At 29.6% G+C, this 18,925-nt stretch overlaps 1 protein-coding gene and 2 pseudogenes across 1 annotated transcript in view; 2 read left to right on the forward strand and 1 right to left on the reverse strand.

The window, feature by feature from the left end:
- LOC149881898 (uncharacterized) overlaps nucleotides 1-2,291 on the reverse strand; it is a 2,586-nt pseudogene extending 295 nt beyond the window's left edge.
- The window catches only part of LOC145191151 (replication factor C subunit 4-like), a 43,891-nt gene that overhangs the window by 22,855 nt on the left and 2,111 nt on the right, over nucleotides 1-18,925 (forward strand). The window contains exons 5-12 of the mRNA XM_090066547.1: nucleotides 4,565-4,634; nucleotides 4,749-4,822; nucleotides 10,617-10,737; nucleotides 17,165-17,209; nucleotides 17,329-17,409; nucleotides 17,500-17,580; nucleotides 17,723-17,767; nucleotides 17,874-17,945. Coding sequence (XP_089922673.1) covers nucleotides 4,565-4,634; nucleotides 4,749-4,822; nucleotides 10,617-10,737; nucleotides 17,165-17,209; nucleotides 17,329-17,409; nucleotides 17,500-17,580; nucleotides 17,723-17,767; nucleotides 17,874-17,945 — 589 coding nt within the window. The remainder of the gene's footprint in view (nucleotides 1-4,564; nucleotides 4,635-4,748; nucleotides 4,823-10,616; nucleotides 10,738-17,164; nucleotides 17,210-17,328; nucleotides 17,410-17,499; nucleotides 17,581-17,722; nucleotides 17,768-17,873; nucleotides 17,946-18,925) is intronic.
- On the forward strand, nucleotides 15,352-17,249 carry LOC145188595 (uncharacterized; annotated as a pseudogene).

The following is an 18,925-nucleotide window of genomic DNA, read 5'->3' on the forward strand; positions in this document are numbered from 1 at the left end:
TTATCAAACCCAATCATGCCGAAAATCAGTTAAGAAAAGACATCAACCAAGGCAGACAGGGTGGTGGTTTTTTCCCAATATTTGTCTTCATTTTATAAATGTCCTTGATATCTTGTTTTACTTTGTTCTCAGGTTTGTAAAAGTCAGAGCTAAACATATCAAATGACAGAATTGGTGATGCAATTTTTGCCTTCTCCTCTGATGTTGACTCATCTAGCAAAGCTAGAGGTATCATTGCTGAATCCAAATACCAACAACGTTTATACTGATATATACTCTAATACAGCATCAACAGCTATTGGGTTTGTACATACTTTCTTGTAAAGATGCATTTGATGTATGGCTGTAATGTCAAAAAAAGGAGCTTTGATGACATCCTCAGATTGTAGATACCATTTTGCATAAAAGCAAACAAATTCTGTAACTTCAAATTTCAGTTTAAAATTTTCCTGAACAAATGTAAGTTGATGGGATAAAAGCCAAAGCTTTAAATAATAAACTGCTTTTCCTAAAAATTTTGCATGATGAATAACACCTGTTTTTCTTGCTTTATATGTAATAGGGGATAAGTAACAACTATTTCTGCAAGCTCACTTCTATCATCTCTTGCTATACCTGGTTTACCAATATATGCTCTGCAAAATGTTAATGACTTCTTAGTTACCTTCTTTAAAAGACTTCTTTTAAACTTATTCCAATCAAACTGTAAGATTAGAACTGAACTATAATTAAAATTAGGTTCTTTAAAAGTATTTTTTAGCTTTCTGAAAATAGGATTATCAGGTCCATTAGTTTCTGCGTTGAACATTAATTTCCAAAACTGAAGCATTCTTAATTCAGTCACATGATGCTTATATGCTATTTCAAGAAGATATTTATCTAGTTCTTTAGATACTCTGGAAACTGATCCTTTATTCGTCCCAGTATTGGATGATGTTGTATCAAAGCAGATCTTCACCAGTGGATGACACAAGTGGAGGTAATACAAGTATGTAACTCTCTCAATCAATGTTAACTAAAACAGCCATTCTATCCCTATTTAATATTTTTCCTATGTTTAGCTCAAACAAGGTCTTGCCATCAAAATGAAAACATGGATATGGAGATGCATCAATGGCTGCTTTAACATCTTTTGTAATGGTTGCCATGTTTTCATTTTTTTATTTTCATTTTTCTATAAGCGGTAGACTAACTGCTTTTAACTTCTTTAAGATCAACACCTGATCAATATAGAATTGCATTTGTTACCTTCTGTAAAACATTTGGTGATATATCACAGGCTTTAGCAGTAAGCAAGACATTACCAGCAAAAATATCTTTAGGAATTTTTGCAATTACTGTGTCTAGGTTTTCAGAGAATTCTATATGATACCAATTACCTGGATTGAAATCAGATTCAATTGAAGAATCATTGCTTAGAATTGTGTCTATAAGTTCAATGTTGGGTGCATCATCTCTCAAGCTCCTAGGCTGTGAACGATTTTTCTTCCTGATGCTTTCTTTTGCTTAATTTTCAGAAAAATTGTATTTTTAGTTTTTAATTTTAATTAGTGGAGAAGAGAATGAATTAACAGAGGTTGAACCAGAGCTAAAGTAGTTAATTAAAAGCATTGAAGCTTTTTTTCTATACTTAATATCCTCTGAACCAATAACAAACTTTTATCTTACTGATCTTCAAGAAATTTTAGATCTTCAATCTTGTCTTCAATCTTTTTTTATCTTTACTGATCATGTTTTTGAGATAAGAATTACCAGCCAAAAAGGTTTTTTTTATTTCAATCTCAAGCTTTATATATTAAGTGCTGAAGAATATCCAAGCCTGTTGGAAGTTGTATATCTAATTAGAAAAATTTAGGCATTCTTTAACAAATATTTTAGCAACTAATGATTAATATTTAAAACATTTTTATTAATACTGAAATTAATAAATTCAGTATTAATAAAAATGTTTCTAGGTGTAACAAAAAATATTTGAAAAAAATAAATTTTCATGATTTTCAATACCACGAAACAAATATCTTTGAGAGGCAGGAAAAAAACCATATATTTTTAAACAAAAGTATAGGCCTATATACATATATATATATATATATATATATATATATATATATATATATATATATATATATATATATATATATATATATATGTATATGTATATGTATATGTATATGTATATATATATATATATGTATATGTATATGTATATATATATATATGTATATATAGCAGAAAGAAAAAAAATTTGAAAAAAAATTGCCTCTTTCTTCAAGATGCCCTAAAATGACCATTTTTTTAAATTATTTTTTCACTAAATTATTAGCTTGAGGGGGAATCAAAAGCGATCTGATAACATCAAACAGTTTAAAAAGAATTTTAATTGCTGTTATCTTGTACCTGAGTTTAAAAAAATGTATTTTGAGAAGTTCAGCTTCTACTGATCTATTGTGATGACACAACAACTTTGTCATGTTCTATTGTTTCCCTCAATGAACTTTTAAGAAACTTGAGCCTCAAAAAAACCTTTTTTAGGCTCATTTTTTATACATTTGCCCTAAATTTAGGGTATGGTCAATTAGATTTGAAAATTTACTTTTTTTGACTACCCCTTTAATTTTTACATCTACTCATGGCATTCGTTGCATGTAAATTAGTCTGATTTTAATTTTCAAATCACTTTGATTTTAAAAATTAAAGATTTTTTGGTTTTTGGAAAAATGTACAGTTGTTGAAAAGTTTTCTGATTCTGAGTCTGATTATATGAAACATAGTTTTTATTTTTACAAGTTTACTCCAGACTAGAAGATTTTTTTTCTTCGATCAATGATTCAATATGTGGTTTTTTCACTACTTTTCTATACTACAAAATAAAATACCTAGCCATGGCTAAGGCTACAATTCTAGTCCTTCTAGATGTTTTTTTTTCCTGTATTGCTTGTTAACAAAAGATTTGATAACACTGAATTTTTACAAAATTGAATCAGATTTTGTTTATCTTCAGACTATTCTGACAAACTTATGTTTACCTTATAATTATGCTTTCCCAGCCAATGTGTTTTAATAAGTCTAGACTAAATGTGTAAGACTTTGTAATTTCTCTTGCCACTTCCAATTTATTTTTTCTTTTGCCACTAACAGAAAAAAATTATTTTCAAAGGGCAGAATGTAAATGAATATAACTTTAACATGGCTAAATTTTCAATATATCCTAATACTGTCCGATTTGATGGCAAGTTTCTTAAGAGTTAATTGAGGGAAACAATAGAACATGACAAAGTTGTTGTGTCATCACAAAAGATCAGTAGAGGCTGAACTTCTCAAAATATATTTTTTTAACTCAGGTACAAGACAACAGCAATTAAATTTCTTTTTAAACATTAGGATCTACATAATAAACTACTGTTTATAAGATATGTAAGTTTTTTTCTAAGATATGTTTGATATATACAGATGTGTGTTTGATTTTGTTTCATCTAGTCCAGCTAACAAGAAAAGAGTTTGCTCTAGTATAACTATCTCATATTGAACTAGTATGAGGTAGTTCTGTGATATGTACATCTTTGGTCTCATAAAAATGAATGAAAAGTAAGGAAAGTCGTGAAAACTGTTAAATTATGTTAATTTTATTAATGACAAATGTCTGCAGTTAATTGCTGTCCAGTTATTAGGTTATCTCTTTGTTGTGAGTCTGTAAACTTAACCACACACTGCTGAAATAGCTTTGATATCTCTCTCCACATCTTGCAAAAGGCACGTATAGTGATGTGTATAGGTTTTGCAGAAGTGGAGATAACTGAAAGTTGACCTTTTTCCTGAATACCTTATTTATGTACAAGTTAAGTATAAAAATAATTTTAATACTATTTTCAAAGTAACTGAGGGAAGTATTAAAATTAGTTTTAATACTATTTTTAAAGTAACATTGAAAATTATATTATAATGCAACAAATAAGTATTTTGTATGCATTAACAAAAATTAGTTTTTCCATTAGCCATTAATAATATTAATGAAATTTGCTTTCAGTATTATTCATTTGTAATGAAGTACCACTTTCATGCCTGTAAGGTTCTAGAAAATTCTATGCAAATTTGATTCCTTTTTCTTCACAATCAAAAGAGACCTCAAGAAATAGTTTTCAGTATGAAGGATTTATTTTGATTCATTCCATTTCCAGCTTGATGACCTTAAATTTGTCATATAAAAACCAGCTCTGTCCCTACAAGGTCAGTATATGCATGCTATCTTCCAACAAAAATCTTGAAGTTGGAAAATGTATGAATGGTAAAAATGCATATTTATCTACTACTATCTTAATCATTCTTATCACTACTATCTTCTAACTTCAAGAGTTTTTTTAATTGAAATAAGATTAGGGGGTGGAAGTAGCAAAATTTTTAATATTCAAAATTTTTTTACATGATTTTTATACTAATTATTATTACAATAATTACAATATATTTATTTAAGTAAAAATAAAACTTTTCTTTAGTAAAAATTGATAAGAAAACTTTCTTTAATCATTCTCTTTTTTCTTATATATTCTTCCTTTAATTTGTATGATAGTGGTACACCATGTCCTTCTTTCAAAGTTGTAATACTTGATGAAGCTGACTCAATGACCACAAGTGCACAGGTAAATTAAAACTTAAATAGTATAACAAAATGAGTTATATTGTTTGTTTACTTAATGAGTTAATATTTGAATATACAAAATATTTATTAATTTTTATTTGTTGTATAAAAATAGGCAGCACTGAGGCGCACTATGGAGCGTCAAACTAAAACAACAAGATTTTGCCTTATCTGCAATTATGTCAGTCGGTATGCTGGAATTTTTCAAATAAAAGTTTACTACTTTATCTTAAATATTCTAATTTTTTGTTACATCAAGCTTCTGGTTAGTTGGCACTTATTTGAATTTCCCGCTTATTTGAAGCAATTTTCCTTCTCTGTGAATTTTCCTTAACAAACTCATGCCAATATCTATCAGTTATTCTAACCTGCAGTCATTTGAAATTTTGCTTATTCTAAGTGATTTTTTGCTCCCCTTGATAAAAAACTTGTCAGTTATTAGAGGTTTTTTTTCTATTGAAGACATAATTGGATTGCATTTCAAAATATAACATTATCGAATATTATCAAAATACACAAAAAAAAATAACAAGAACATATAACAAAATAAAATAATGTAGGGGAACCTGTTGTACCTCTGACCACTTTTTGCTTCCTGGTGTTTTTTGTCTATACTATTGAATCAATTTACCCAATTCAAAGTTTGTGTTATTCTCTCATATTTTGCACAAAAATTATGCTTTTGACTTTTTTTCTCAGAAGTATCATTTTTGAGCGTTTAAAAAAATAGTTAAATGGTCAGTGGTAGATCATGGATGCTGTACCTTTGGCCAAGGTATGTTGTTCCTTTGACCATTATGGTATTTTGTATCTAAGGCCACCTCACTTTATTTTAAAAATATTAAGTTTTAAGTTATGCAACTCAGTTAGCTGATTTATAATATCAATTTTCTTTTTTTTTTTTTTAAAATCCTTTTATAAGTCTTGGAGGACATTACCGCAGCAAGTCATAACTAAAAGATCATTTTTGATGGTCTGAATAAACTTTTCTTTCTTATCTTTTTTATAGTTTTACAATAATTAGTAAAATATTTTTTTTGTATTTCAAGTAATTTTTTTCAGTCACATTTTTTTTAGTTGGATTCTTTTTGCATGAGATGGTTCAGGTTGAGGTTAGAAACTCAAATGTGATTGAGTTGTACAAAATATATTTTCTAATAGTTGCTTTTATCATCTTAGATTTAAGAACAAAAATATAATTTTTTAATTTGGTATACTAGTTGGTGGCCTTTATATTATCAGAAATGAACTAATTGTACAGGGTGAGGCAAAATTAACTCCCCCATTTGGTTTGCTTACAATTTTGAAATAAATGAAAGATTTTAGTTTTTTTTTAAAATAATATGTTTATTTAGCAAATTTTTTGTTTGTCAATTTTCAAAAATGATATCAACTAAATGTCCGCCTTTAGCGGATTTAACAAATCAGCTCTTTTTATTGAATTTTTCATTACTTTTTTTGAGTATTTCAACCGGTATGTTTTCTATTTCTTGTCGAATATTGTTTTTCAGTTGATCAAGAGTTTGTGGTTTATTCACGTACACCTTTTCTTTTAAATAACCCCATATAAAGAAGTCTGGAGCTGTTAAATCAGGTGATCTTGCAGGCCAATGCAAATCATCAAAACGAGAAATTAATCAACCTGGAAAAAGGTCTTTCAAAATCTGTTTTGTTTCTTTGGCTGTATGTGGTGTGGCACTGTCTTGTTGAAACCACATATTGTCCAGGTTTTGTTCTTTCATTTGTGGCATTAAAAATTCTCAGATCATTTGTTATTAATTATCAACAGTAGCAGTTGTTGTTTGTCCATTTTTGTCTTCAAAAAAATAAGGTCCAATGACATTTTTGGCATGAATAGCGCACCAAACTGTTAATTTTTGTGGATGCAATTATGTTTGGTGAATGATTTGTGGGCTTTCACTTCCCCAGAATCGAGAATTATGTTTATTGACATGGCCACTGAGATGAAAATGTACTTCATCACTCATTATCATTTTTTCACTAAAATTATCAATTTCTTTTGCAAGATTCAAAATGACATTACTGTACTTCAAACGCTGATTATGGTCTCTGGGCAATAGCTTTTGCACTAACTGGATTTTGTAAGGGAAAAGCTGTAAATCTTTTTTCAAAATTTATTGAAGAGAGCGCTGAGAAATGTTTAATTCTTGAGCATGTCTTCTTGTTGATGTTTTTGGTGACTCTGCAACACTTTCACGAACACAAGTGATATTTTCTTCAGAGCGGGCGGTTCTTGGTCTTCCTGAATGGTGAGAGTCTAAAGTTTTTCCACACTGTTCAAATCGATTTGATAAAACATGAATTGTTTTCTTATCAGGTGCTGATTAATTACAGTGTCTTTTTCGATATTCTCGTTGAGTTAACACAACTGGCTTATTTTTTTTAATAAAAATAGTCACGATTTCTGCATGTTGTTGTGGATTGAATCGATTCATAATTAATTTTGTGCTATTCTACTTTACAACTGCAAAAAAAAATAATGACGGTTAATATCAAAATAAAAAATAACAGCTCTTTCAAATAGGGGAGTTAATTTTGCCTCACCCTTTACCTAGGGTCACTGATTTTAAAATCCTTTTACTTGAAGGAATTTTATGTTTTAAGTAATTGTATTGTAATTGATAGGAAGTGATGGTATGATGTGATCGTACTAAAAATCTGGCTCAAGGTACACAAATCTCCCCTAAATAGGTTTGTAGCATAGAAACCTCTTAAAACCCAACCACAATCACAATTTTTAGCTGTCATATTCATTTAAATATGACCATAATGCCTAAGTGAAATATTTGAATGTAGACAATGAAAAATAAAAAATTAAAAGAATATAGTATATTTAATATTACTGTACAGTAAAAGATGTCAAATCAAAATCAAATATAAGATAATGATGTCTAGATGATCCATTACCAACAAATAGTAATCAAACTATCATTTAAATATCTTCAATTCCAAATCAGAAATATTTTTCATCTTGTGTAAATTTATTGTCTCCTGACTTCTTAAGATACTTAATTTTTAAACTAAGCCAACAACTTCAATAACTTCTGCCACATAATGTTGATAGTATTTCTTTCCACTTGCAAATTTCATGAAACTATTTCAAAAATTGAATCTGGTTTAACAGCATTTCTTGATTTCATGATTCAATTTCATAAATTGAATCTGGTTTAACAGCATTTCCTAGAGATACCATCCAATTATTCATGGCATTGTTGTAAAAAAATTTTAAATAGGGGTTGCATTTTGTGGGTTGTGTGAGGATGAAATGTCATTAAAATTATGCCAGAACTTTTAGCTCAATAATAGAAATGTTTAGATGAAGTTATCCATTAATAAAGGAACTGGTTTTTCAACCAAAAGTCATACATTAGGAGGAGCACCATTCGGCATGCATTCCTTAGATTTAGTACATGGAAATGCTGGTGGGATAAAACAATAGTGGGATGTTATTTCCAGTAGCGTTAATGACCGTAATTATTGTTGCACTGTTTCCTCATTCTGTACTAGTCATACTTCCTACTTGTTTTTTGCCTTTTGAAGCTATGATTTTTGGTGGTATGTGTACTGAAAATCTTGTTGCATCACAGTGTTAAATGTTTGATGGTTCAAAATGTTAACAAACTGAAACATTTTTATAATTTTTATATAATTCTTATGGCTTCTTCATTGAATGCAGAAGATCTTCTAAGACAGATTAACTGTGGTTTACATAGAGGTTACTTATTGTTATGTTTTCATGAGAAAAACACCAATCTTGATCGTTCACATTTTTAACAAAAACATATTAACAGAAATGATTATATATTTTTCTTCTCTTACTTCCTTATGGCTGTTAAGAAATTAAGTAAAGTTATATAATTAACCTGATTATCAAGTTGCTACAGCTGTCAACTAACTTAATCATTAAAATTGATCATCAGGCAATTATACATAGGTACATGAATTTTATGATAATTTTCATAAAACTGGTCTCTTTAAGTTTGCAAAATATCAAAGCGTAACATGGACCAGGCAAAGGTACAATGTCCTACGCTGCTCAAAGGTACACATGATGGGTATATTTAATAATTATCATCTCAATCCCCATTTAGGTTAAGAAATTATCATCTAAACTTTTCCATAACAAAAAAGAGATGTTGGTTAACACTAATGATATCATATATTAACCAAACAACTTTTTATAATAGTTTTATTATCAAAATAAGATAAACACAAATATTTACTTTTTAAGAGCAAAAAACTATAATTTCTCATGGATCAACACAATCTATTCCAAGCATGATTTTTTACATTAAGAAGAGTTGTCATTGACTAACATTTAAACTGACACTTCATGTTTTTTAAAATGATAATAGTAGGTCAGCAGGACGAAGTGACTTAAGGTACATCGTGGTCAAAGATACAACAGGTTCACCTATAACAAAAAATAATAACATTTTCAACATAACAGGTATTAAGGCTTCAGAAAAGTGGCTAGATCAGTGGAAAAATAGATATAAAGTTGTTTTTCTAACTATTTCTGGCAAGGAAAGGTGGTGTACAGAGGAAATGACAGCAAGTTGGGAGCAGACTTCTCTCAAAATTTGAACTGAGGGATATCTACAATGCTGACAAGTTTGGGGTTGGTGAAAGGCTGCCTATGTTGATAATTGGAAAGGCAGAAAAACCATGTTTCAAAGGTGTCAAATGCCTACCTTGTCAGTATGAGTCCCAAAATAAATCCTGGATGGACTCTAAAACCTTTACTGATTATGTAAGAAGGCTTGATGCAAAGTTCAATGCTGAGGGTAGGAAAGTTGCTCTAATCATAGATTACTGCACAGCTCATCCTAATGTTGACAACCTTAAAGCAATTGAATTAGTATTTTTAAGACCTAACACAACCTCTTAAACTCAGAGGGAACAGGAAGTCATAAGGGCATTGAAGGCTTTTTATTGTAAGAATGTTGTGAGGCGTCAGATCAAATACATTGATGCCAGGAAAATGACTCCAAAGATCAACATTCTTAAAGCTATGAGTATGTTGGTCAGTTTATGGGACCCTGTATTGTCAAACACTGCTTAGAAAGGCAGGTATCTTGCATGAAATACAGGTTGCAATTATAAATGTTGAAGATTATCCCTTCAAATTGCTTGAAGAGAACATCAATGAGCTTAGATCACATGGTTTAGTAAATGAAAACAATTATAGAGACATTGATTTTGAGATTTGTACAAGTGGAACAATTACTATCACAGATCAAGAAATTCTGGATTCCATTTTGACTAACTATTGTGCTGAGGTAGAAGAGGAGTCAGATGAAGAGTCAAATGATTTGTCTCAAAGATGTTTGATAAACACTCTTTAGAAAAAAAAAAGCAATCAATGATTGATTGTTTCAAAAAATTTTAAAGAATGTCTTATTTTAAAAACAAAGAAGCAATCGAAAATGATTAATTTTTTCAAATAACTGTAAAGAATTTGTTATTTTACAAGGAAAAAACTAAAGCAACATCTTATTCCAAAGCTCTTCTTCTTTTTTACTCTTTACTTCTGTTAAAATTTGATAGTAACTTGAAACAGATCACTTTAAAGAGGATTTTCAGTTATTTGAAATTTCAGTTATTCGAAATAAATTCTTATTCCCCTAGGAGGTTCAAATAACTGGGAATTTACTGTATTTGCAGAGTTTTACCATGTTTGTTGAAAAGTTTTTGTGTGTGAATATTATGTATATTTGTTGCAAATTTGTTCCTTCTTGCATAAAATATTTTTGTTTATCTTGCAAAATTGTAAAGAATGTATTGTAACATTTGTTCTTTAGTTTAACAGAGAATTTTTTTTCTAATCCTAGAGATTCAAATCGTATTTAGACTATGCTACTTACTGTTACCTTTCTTTTTTTTTTTTTTTTGCCAATATAAAATATGGAGTTGAGAAATAAAAAACTATACATACCTATTTTCAATTATTTTTCCTCAGAATAATAGAACCAATTGCGTCACGCTGTGCAAAATTTCGTTTCAAAGAGCTATCAGTCAAAGCTATTCATGATCAGTTGAAAAATATTTCAAAAATGGAGGCAGTTAAAATTGAAGAAGAGGTTTACTCATTTAAATGTTATTGTTTTATATTGTTTTTGTTTTGTTGTTTTATAACAATATAAAATATCAAAGTAATAAACACGGAAAGGTTTCTCTTTTAGTAACTGTAATTTAAAGTTAAACAAATAGATTACAGTTCTTGTAAACCTATGAGTTACACAAGAAATAGTGCACCACCTTGTTTTATGTTTTTAATTTAAAGAGAAAAATGTTAATGTGATAATGCAAAAGATCATAAAAAGAATTTTTTTTGTTTTTGTAGACAGATGTAGTTTAATATTGTTTGAATTTAAAAATTAAGGTTTTCTTAATTTTTATATATAGTTATGAAAAAATTCTTTTAAAGTATTAAGGAGAAATGTGCCTATGATAACATACTTAAATTTAACACTTCACTGATATTTCCAGAAAAATTTAAAGTTAAATTTATAATTTAAAAGCATAGTTCACTGACAATGACACCAAGATTTACATTTTTGACTGCAAATCCATGATTCTTCATAGTGATATAGCAAATAAAAAATGTATTACAGTAATGTGATACAGCATGTTTGTATAAGATATAAAATCAACATTATTGTTATTTGTATTATACTCTTCAATGCAGTATTTTTCTTGAACTACTATCTTTAATCTTGCTTATTTTTCCTTTTCCTTACTATTATTATTATTATTATTTATTTGTCTTTTAATTCTTGGATATCTATCTATGGGATTCAGAAGTTCAGTTTCTCCATACTCTTTTTAAATTCAGTTTAGCTAAAGGGGTGGCAGTCAGCTTTTGTATACTAGATCTTAGCTATTCCATAAAAAACAGAAATCTAAATGTAGCTTTTGATGTAGGAAGCTCGTTTCTAAATTTGTTTCTCAAAATTTTGTATTTTATCACTGTTCTTAGTTAGTTCACCTTTATCCGTTATTAATGAAGGCTTGAATATCCAGTCCTCAAAAACATTCGGATTGAAGGTATATATTTCAGTTTTGACAAATACTTAAAAAAATATTTAAAACTTGTGTTAATCTTATGTCACAGTTTAGTGCCATTTGAGAATAGTAAGCTGACCAGTGGTTTAAATGTCATGCCAAATAAATTAAAGAGTGTCAAGATATCACAAAAAAGGAAAAGAATTCAATAAATTTTAGAAATTAATTCACTGTTAGTGTAAATTTTTTGGACTTTACAATTGGTACATTTGATAATGATTTTGAAAACATAGCACTAAGAAAATTCTAGGTATTTTTAGTTGTTTTTATGTATGAAATGGATTTTTCAGCACACAATACATGTTGACCAGTTGAAGATCACATAAAAAGTTTTCAACACATTTCTTTGCTTTGCTCACAAATCCTCAGGGCTCAATCAAGAACAGCAGTTTTGACCCCCTAATTCAAAAATTTTGCTTAGAACATGAAAATCCTTATTTTATAAAGTTGTTGGTATGTTCAGCTAGAGCACATGTGTTACCCACATGGCCTTGGGGTATGCAATCAGCTATAATCAGAAAAGTTTTGCATTGAAAGTGAAAAAATCAACACTAAAACTACCATAACTTTTGTTATACCCAAATCTTGGTATTGGCAATAGGCTACATTGCCACCAAATTTTATTGTTCTATGATTAATGGTTTGGATTTTGTAGTAGTTTTGCTATGTCAAAAAAGAAGGTAAATTTTTTCCATTTTTGTAACTTCCAAGTCACTTTTTTCCTGCAGACGTACCTAAAAGATTTCAAAATTTGCACCAGGTGACCCTGGGATGTGTACACCTTCACCCGATTTAGGTGGCATTCTCGGGTCAGCTAGGTTGTTCATGATAACAGTGTGTTTTTCAGAAATATATCTAGTTATTATTTTCATTCATAATGTCGTATAAGAAAAGATTTTCCACAACTGAAAGAAATAAAATGGTATGGATGAAGAATCTTGTATGATTGATTTTATGAGTGACATACGAAAAGAAGAACTGTTTCACTCTAAGAGAAATCATTGGAAAATAACAGCAGGACGCCACTCAAAGTCCAAGTTGTTGGTTGCTATCTGCTCCTGGCAGCAGCAGCAGCAACAACAACAGCAACAATGTCAACTTCCGAATTAAAGACTGAGACAGAATATCAAGAGTCTGAAGATTCTGAAGAACAGTTCATAAGTACATGCAAAAAATGTAACAAAACCAAAGCTGTAACAAAGCGTTAAGCTCTTTGAAAACGTTTTGGAGTCAGGAACCATTGAGGCTAGAAATACCCAGAACAAATTAGTGTACAGGACAGGCAATCAAGTTTCTTCAAGAACTTTTTGGCGTCTGTAAAAAGAGTACTTTAATTGGAATTTAATTTAATTGGAATTAAATACTTCACATTCTTTTTCATTTTATGCAGTTGCTTTTCGTTCTTATAGAATTGATATTTAAGCATATAATCTTATCCTTGGTTGTAATTTCGTTACGCTGTAACAATAAACTGTTAAATGCTTAAAAACTACATAAGTACTCTCCATTTACAAAAATTAGAATTAAGAAATTTCGATCGTAAAATTGTTGAATTCTTTATCCATACGCAAGGTAAAGTTGATTTTTTTGGTTTGTACGCGAACTCTTTCAACAAGGAAATTCGAATTAATGTCTTTTTCATGAGTTTTGAGCAATTGTTCATCAATCTATGACCCAGGATAAAAAGTCATAACCCTAATGTACTGTAATGTATAAATCGTCAGTTGACAAGTAAAACTCATTAAGTACCGTTTTATGGGAAATTGACTTTTATACACTATGATGCCCAAATATTAACAACATGTTGCAAGAAAAAGTCTGTAAGTGCGTAAATCAATCCGAAATAGTAGTATTTTATCTAGAGATATCACATTGATATCTCAATAAATGGAATTCTAATAAAGTAAACTAAAACTTGATTATCTCAAATTAGTGAGTTTTACTTGTCAATAGATGAAATGAAAAGCTTAACAGTAAGCTTTATCATTTTAAAAAATAAAAATACCACTTCGAATTTATATGCATGTTTATTCCAGGTAAAAAATGACATAAAATACTATTAGTTAACTTTTTAGCAAATAAATATTCGCAAAATGTTTTCAAAATGTAAGATTGTATCTCGAACATCAGTATTATATTGATAAACTAATAATATGACAATAAATTATAATATTAATAGTTTTTTGAACAAAAAATGGGATGCAGTTACATACAAATTTTTTAATTGAACTTTTAGCAAATTTTTTAATGAAAAGTTAAATGAAACTTAGTGTAAAATACTGAATTTAGATGCAGTTTTTAAAGTTTAGCCATTACATTTAGTACATTTAGTTTGTTGTTCTATTAGCGCATAGATATTTAAAATAGTACTCTATCCAATGCCATCTGTTGTCTCGTAGATAGCTTTATGGCCTGGTTCTAGTCAGGGTTGGCATTAAAAAACCCACCCAAAAAAACCCAGTTAAAAAAACATTTAAACATAATTATGACTAATTAAAAGGTAATTATTATTGAAAAGAGGATATGGATATGATCAGAATATAGTATTTAATAAGAATCAAAATTTTCAAAAGACATGATTTTTTTGAAATATTTCTGAAAAAATAGTTTTAGTATTTTTTACAATATACTTTCAGTGATCTCAGTGGCTTTCATCAACCATATCAAAGTCAGGCCTGTGTTCTATCTTACAAATTACTCAAGAAACTTTTATTCAAACAGTATTATTATTTGTGTAGCATTAAGTATATTTAACTTGCATAATTCGATGCAATGTGTATTTTTCAGAAAAAAATCTTTATAAGAATGCCATTTGGAAGTGGAAGGAAGAAAGGATGGGAGTGGAAGGAGGTCAGTGAGATAGAAGGGGACAAAAATAGTGTTCAGTGTGACCATTGTTCAGAGAAGATTAGTGGAAAAATTGAAAGAGTTCGTATTCATTTGTAGAAGTGTAAAGAGAGAAAGAAGGACACTGATGAACAAGAACCAAGACCTGGAAGCTCAATGAGCAATATTAGCCTCTTGTCAAATGAGTCAGATACTTCAATTTCCGAAGGATCTATTATGTCCAGCTCCACACCAGCAAAAAGGTTTAAAAGTAGTAACTTAAATAACTTTGTAGTTAGAACATCAAGTGATCAGAAAGATGCCATAGACATGCAAGTTGCCCGGTTTTTTTTCAGCTCTAACATGTCTTTTAATTCAGTGGAAAATTGTGAGTTTCAGAAACTTTGCTCTCTTCTTCGTCCTGGGTATGTCCCACCAAGCCGAAAGAAACTGGGTGGAGATCTATTAAATGAAGTCTATGATGATCTGTCAGCTGGGATAAAAAACGAATTGGAAACCAAAGACACGTTGGTAATTTGTCAAGATGGATGGTCTAGTATTCAGAATGACCCAATAATTGCTCACTCATTTTATGATGGAAAAAAGAGTTATCTGTACAACATAGTTGGCTCAGGATCAGAAAAAAAAAACTGCAAAATACTGCTTCAAAATCATCAATGAAGCTATAGTTAGCATAAAAAATGATTATAATAAGTTTGTATTTGCTGTCTGCACTGACAATGAAGCTAAGATGAAGAAAATGAAAGAGCTGATCAAATAAGAGTATCCTGATATGTTAACATATGGCTGTAATGCACACTATATGAATTTGCTACAGAAAGACATTTGCAATTCTTTTTCAACAATTCTAAAACAGGTTGTAGAAGTTCAGAAATATTTTAGAAATGTGCATATGGCCCATGGTTTGTTAAAGGAAAAAGGTGGATGTATGCCTCAGCTGCCAAATGAAACACGCTGGAACTCTCAAGTTGCCTGCATTGAGACATACCAGAAAAATTATAATTTCTACGTGGAGATCTATGGAGAGAAGATGGAAGATTTTCCAGCCAATATTGGAAGAATAATTGAGAATATAGCCATCAAACGTGAGGCAAGTCGTCTTCTTAGTGAAATGAAAAAATTGGGGATTGTCTTAGACAAGATGCAGAGTGATTCTTTTCATCTCTCTGACGCAGTTCATATCTGGTATTCATTAATAAAGGATGAAGAGTTATCCATATACTATAATGCAATAAAGAAGAGATTTCAAGATGCTGTACAACCCTTTCATATTTTGGCCTATATAACTGACCATCGTTATGTAGATGATTACAAAAGCTTCATTGATAATGATAATGAAAACATTGCAGAACAATAGTTAGAGGACAGGAACCCTGGTTTCTTGGGTTTACTATACAAGTTTAACTTGAAGGACAGGGAGGTGTTCCCCAAGCAAATGCTCTCAGAATCACTGAAGGTTATCTCTCCATCAGAATGGTGGAACATCATGAAAGGAAAGGTTACTAGATCTCAAATCAGGGATAAAGAGGTTTCTGCCAATTTCTGCAGCTTTCTAGCTTCTCTACACTCCTGTCCTGCTAGCTCAGCCTCAACTGAGAGATGGTTTTCAACCTTTGGATTTGTCTGGTCGAAGATCAGGAATCGTCTTGGTGCAGATAAGGCAATGAAACTTGTGAAGATTTACAAATCATTTCACAATAGCTCAGCAGCTGACAGCAGTTCCTGTGATGATATCGAATCTGATCAATAGGTAGGTAAGTAGTAGGAAAAATCGTTTTTAACTTCAGAATAACCATCTAAATTCTGAAAAAAAATTCTATTTCTATTATTTAAGTGTAATTTAACTGGAAATCTATCAAAAACATCTGAAAAGCTGACAAGAATTGAAAATTATTGTAATAATCAAACAAAGTAAAATTATGTAAGGAGAATTTTATTTACAGTTCTTCAATTTATTAAATTTTCCTTGTAAAAGCTCTTTTCAATAAATAAATATAACTATTACCATGTGTTTTTAATTATTATTTTGAAAAAATTAAATGTATAAAGATAGTTTGAATGCAAAATAGGTATTATGGCAGTTTGAATGCAAAATAGGTATTATGTCATTTTCTAAGCAAAAAAGCTATTTTTAAAAAAACCCAATAAAACCCAAAAAAAACCGGTTTTTTTTCAATCCTGGTTCTAGTAGATATATTCTAACAAATAGAATACATAATTTTCACAATTTATGAAATCGCTTTATGGCAACTATACCTAAAAATCTATACTTACTGTATAGTAATTTATGGTTATTAATTACTAGATTCGAATAAATTTAGGATAAACATGTTGTTTTTAATTTGAACTTAGTGGCTTACTAAGAAAACTTTTTTGGAAGTAGCAAACTAAAAAAAAAATCATCATTAATATTACAAATAATAATACTGAAGTCACTTAAAGCGGGTATTATATGGAAAGGAAATTGTGTATATCAAAACCAACGCTATATTTTAAATTTATTTTGCACAATTTCAATTTTTTTATTATCTTTCCTGATTTTTTTTTTTTATGGTTTACCACAAATTTACTCAGAACATTTTTTTTTGTATACAGGCTGTGGGACAACTAATAGAAGCTTCTGAGGGAGATATGAGAAGGGTTGGTTATTTAAGTAAAAGATTTTGAATCATAATAAAAATTATTAAAGAGAGAAAAAAGGGGTTATGAGAGAATTTTCTATGATTTTCTGCTTTTATCAGTAATCTTATCTGTTTTAGGCAATAACTTACTTGCAGAGTGCACATCGCTTGAAATCTGGAGAAATCGTTTTGGTTGATGATATTGTTGAGATGGCGGGTGTATGACAGTCTTTTATGTCTGATTGTATTAGCTAGAGGTTACTAATCATGTAAACACTTATAAAACAATCAGCTTGTTTTTTATAATAGAAATTACCCAAAACTATCGTTGGAGATGTAATACAGGCATGTTCTTCAAGGTCATTTGAAAAACTTGATAAGCAAGTTAAGGTGATTTGATAATATAGTGAAAAAAATATATAAATATTTCTATAAATATACTTTATCGATGTTGTTGTTTTTTCATAAAAAATCGTTTTGTTTTTGCTAATCAGTGTTAGCTATTTATTTCTGAAATTGTTTTTATTTTAAGTTTATAATCAGTGCTGGCTATTCGGCTTCTCAGTTCATTTCCCAGGTACACTTCTTCTTTATAAGTTAGCTTAGGATGTTGTATTTAGAGTTTTCTATTTTCATTAAAAAAAAATTCTACGATCGTGTTCTTTACTTTTATTTCTTTGTAGTTGCATGATGAAATCATTAACCTTTTAGCAGTCAATGACAAACAAAAAGCTATCATATTTGAAAAACTAGCGGTAAATATTATTGTTCTCTTGTTTGTTTGTTTTTTAAGTTTTGTTTATTCTTTAGTGCACGACTTAAGTTCCAGACGTAAGTTTAAAGATTTTTTCTGTCCTGTGCGCTGCTCTCAAAATTACAATTTCGCTTATACCTGAATTTTTTTTAGTTTTGTGTTTAAAAAGTCTTTTGGATCAGGGATCCATTCTCTATGTACCCATAGCCTAAAATGTTATTTAGACCCAGTGTATTTTATCCATTTTTGATTAAGTTAACTATTCAATTCCACCGCATGCAAAAATGTTCTATATCTTGTTGCTTTACTAAATACTTCTTTTGCTTATGTAAAACAATCTTTTTGACCTTAGATAATGGTTTAGTTTTGAACACAGGTGTCGGGATCTTTACTTACTCTGTGTATTTTTCTACAGGGGTCTCAGTTAAAATTACTATCTTTAATTTTCTTATTCCGCTGTTCTCAGTTCAGTTCATCTGTAAAATAAACTTAGATATCGTTTTAGTTATTTTATTAGCGAATACTTTATATTGAACATACTTTTTATAAGTAGTGTTATGGAGGTGACTGACTTCCAAGCTCTTTGACAACTTACCTATGATAACTAGCTCCGGTCTTCCCTAAAGTTCTGTCAATAGAACATACCAAAGTATGTTCTATTGACAGAACTCAAAGGAAGAGCATTATGATTAAGAGTTGATTCCACTAAAACTAAAATATGTAGGAAGGCTTATAAACTAGTGTAGCATATTATGACATATTATGTCCTTATTGAATAAAATTTCAGTCATGTATGTTCTTCCTTACATTCTGTCAATCTAATTTCATATAATAGTATGAAACTATTCTATTTATATGAATTGGCCTGTGAATTTATTACAAACTAGAGTAAAAAAGTGAAAATTAACAAGCATTTGAATAAAAATAAACCCGGTATATGTTGAAAAAATCTAAGTATAAAAAGTCTGCTATTCAACATGT

The sequence above is a fragment of the Hydra viridissima genome, unplaced genomic scaffold (genome assembly GCF_058129835.1).
Source record: "Hydra viridissima isolate aposymbiotic clone 2 unplaced genomic scaffold, HvirCarnegie_v1 scaffold_11, whole genome shotgun sequence".
Lineage (NCBI taxonomy): Eukaryota > Metazoa > Cnidaria > Hydrozoa > Anthoathecata > Hydridae > Hydra > Hydra viridissima.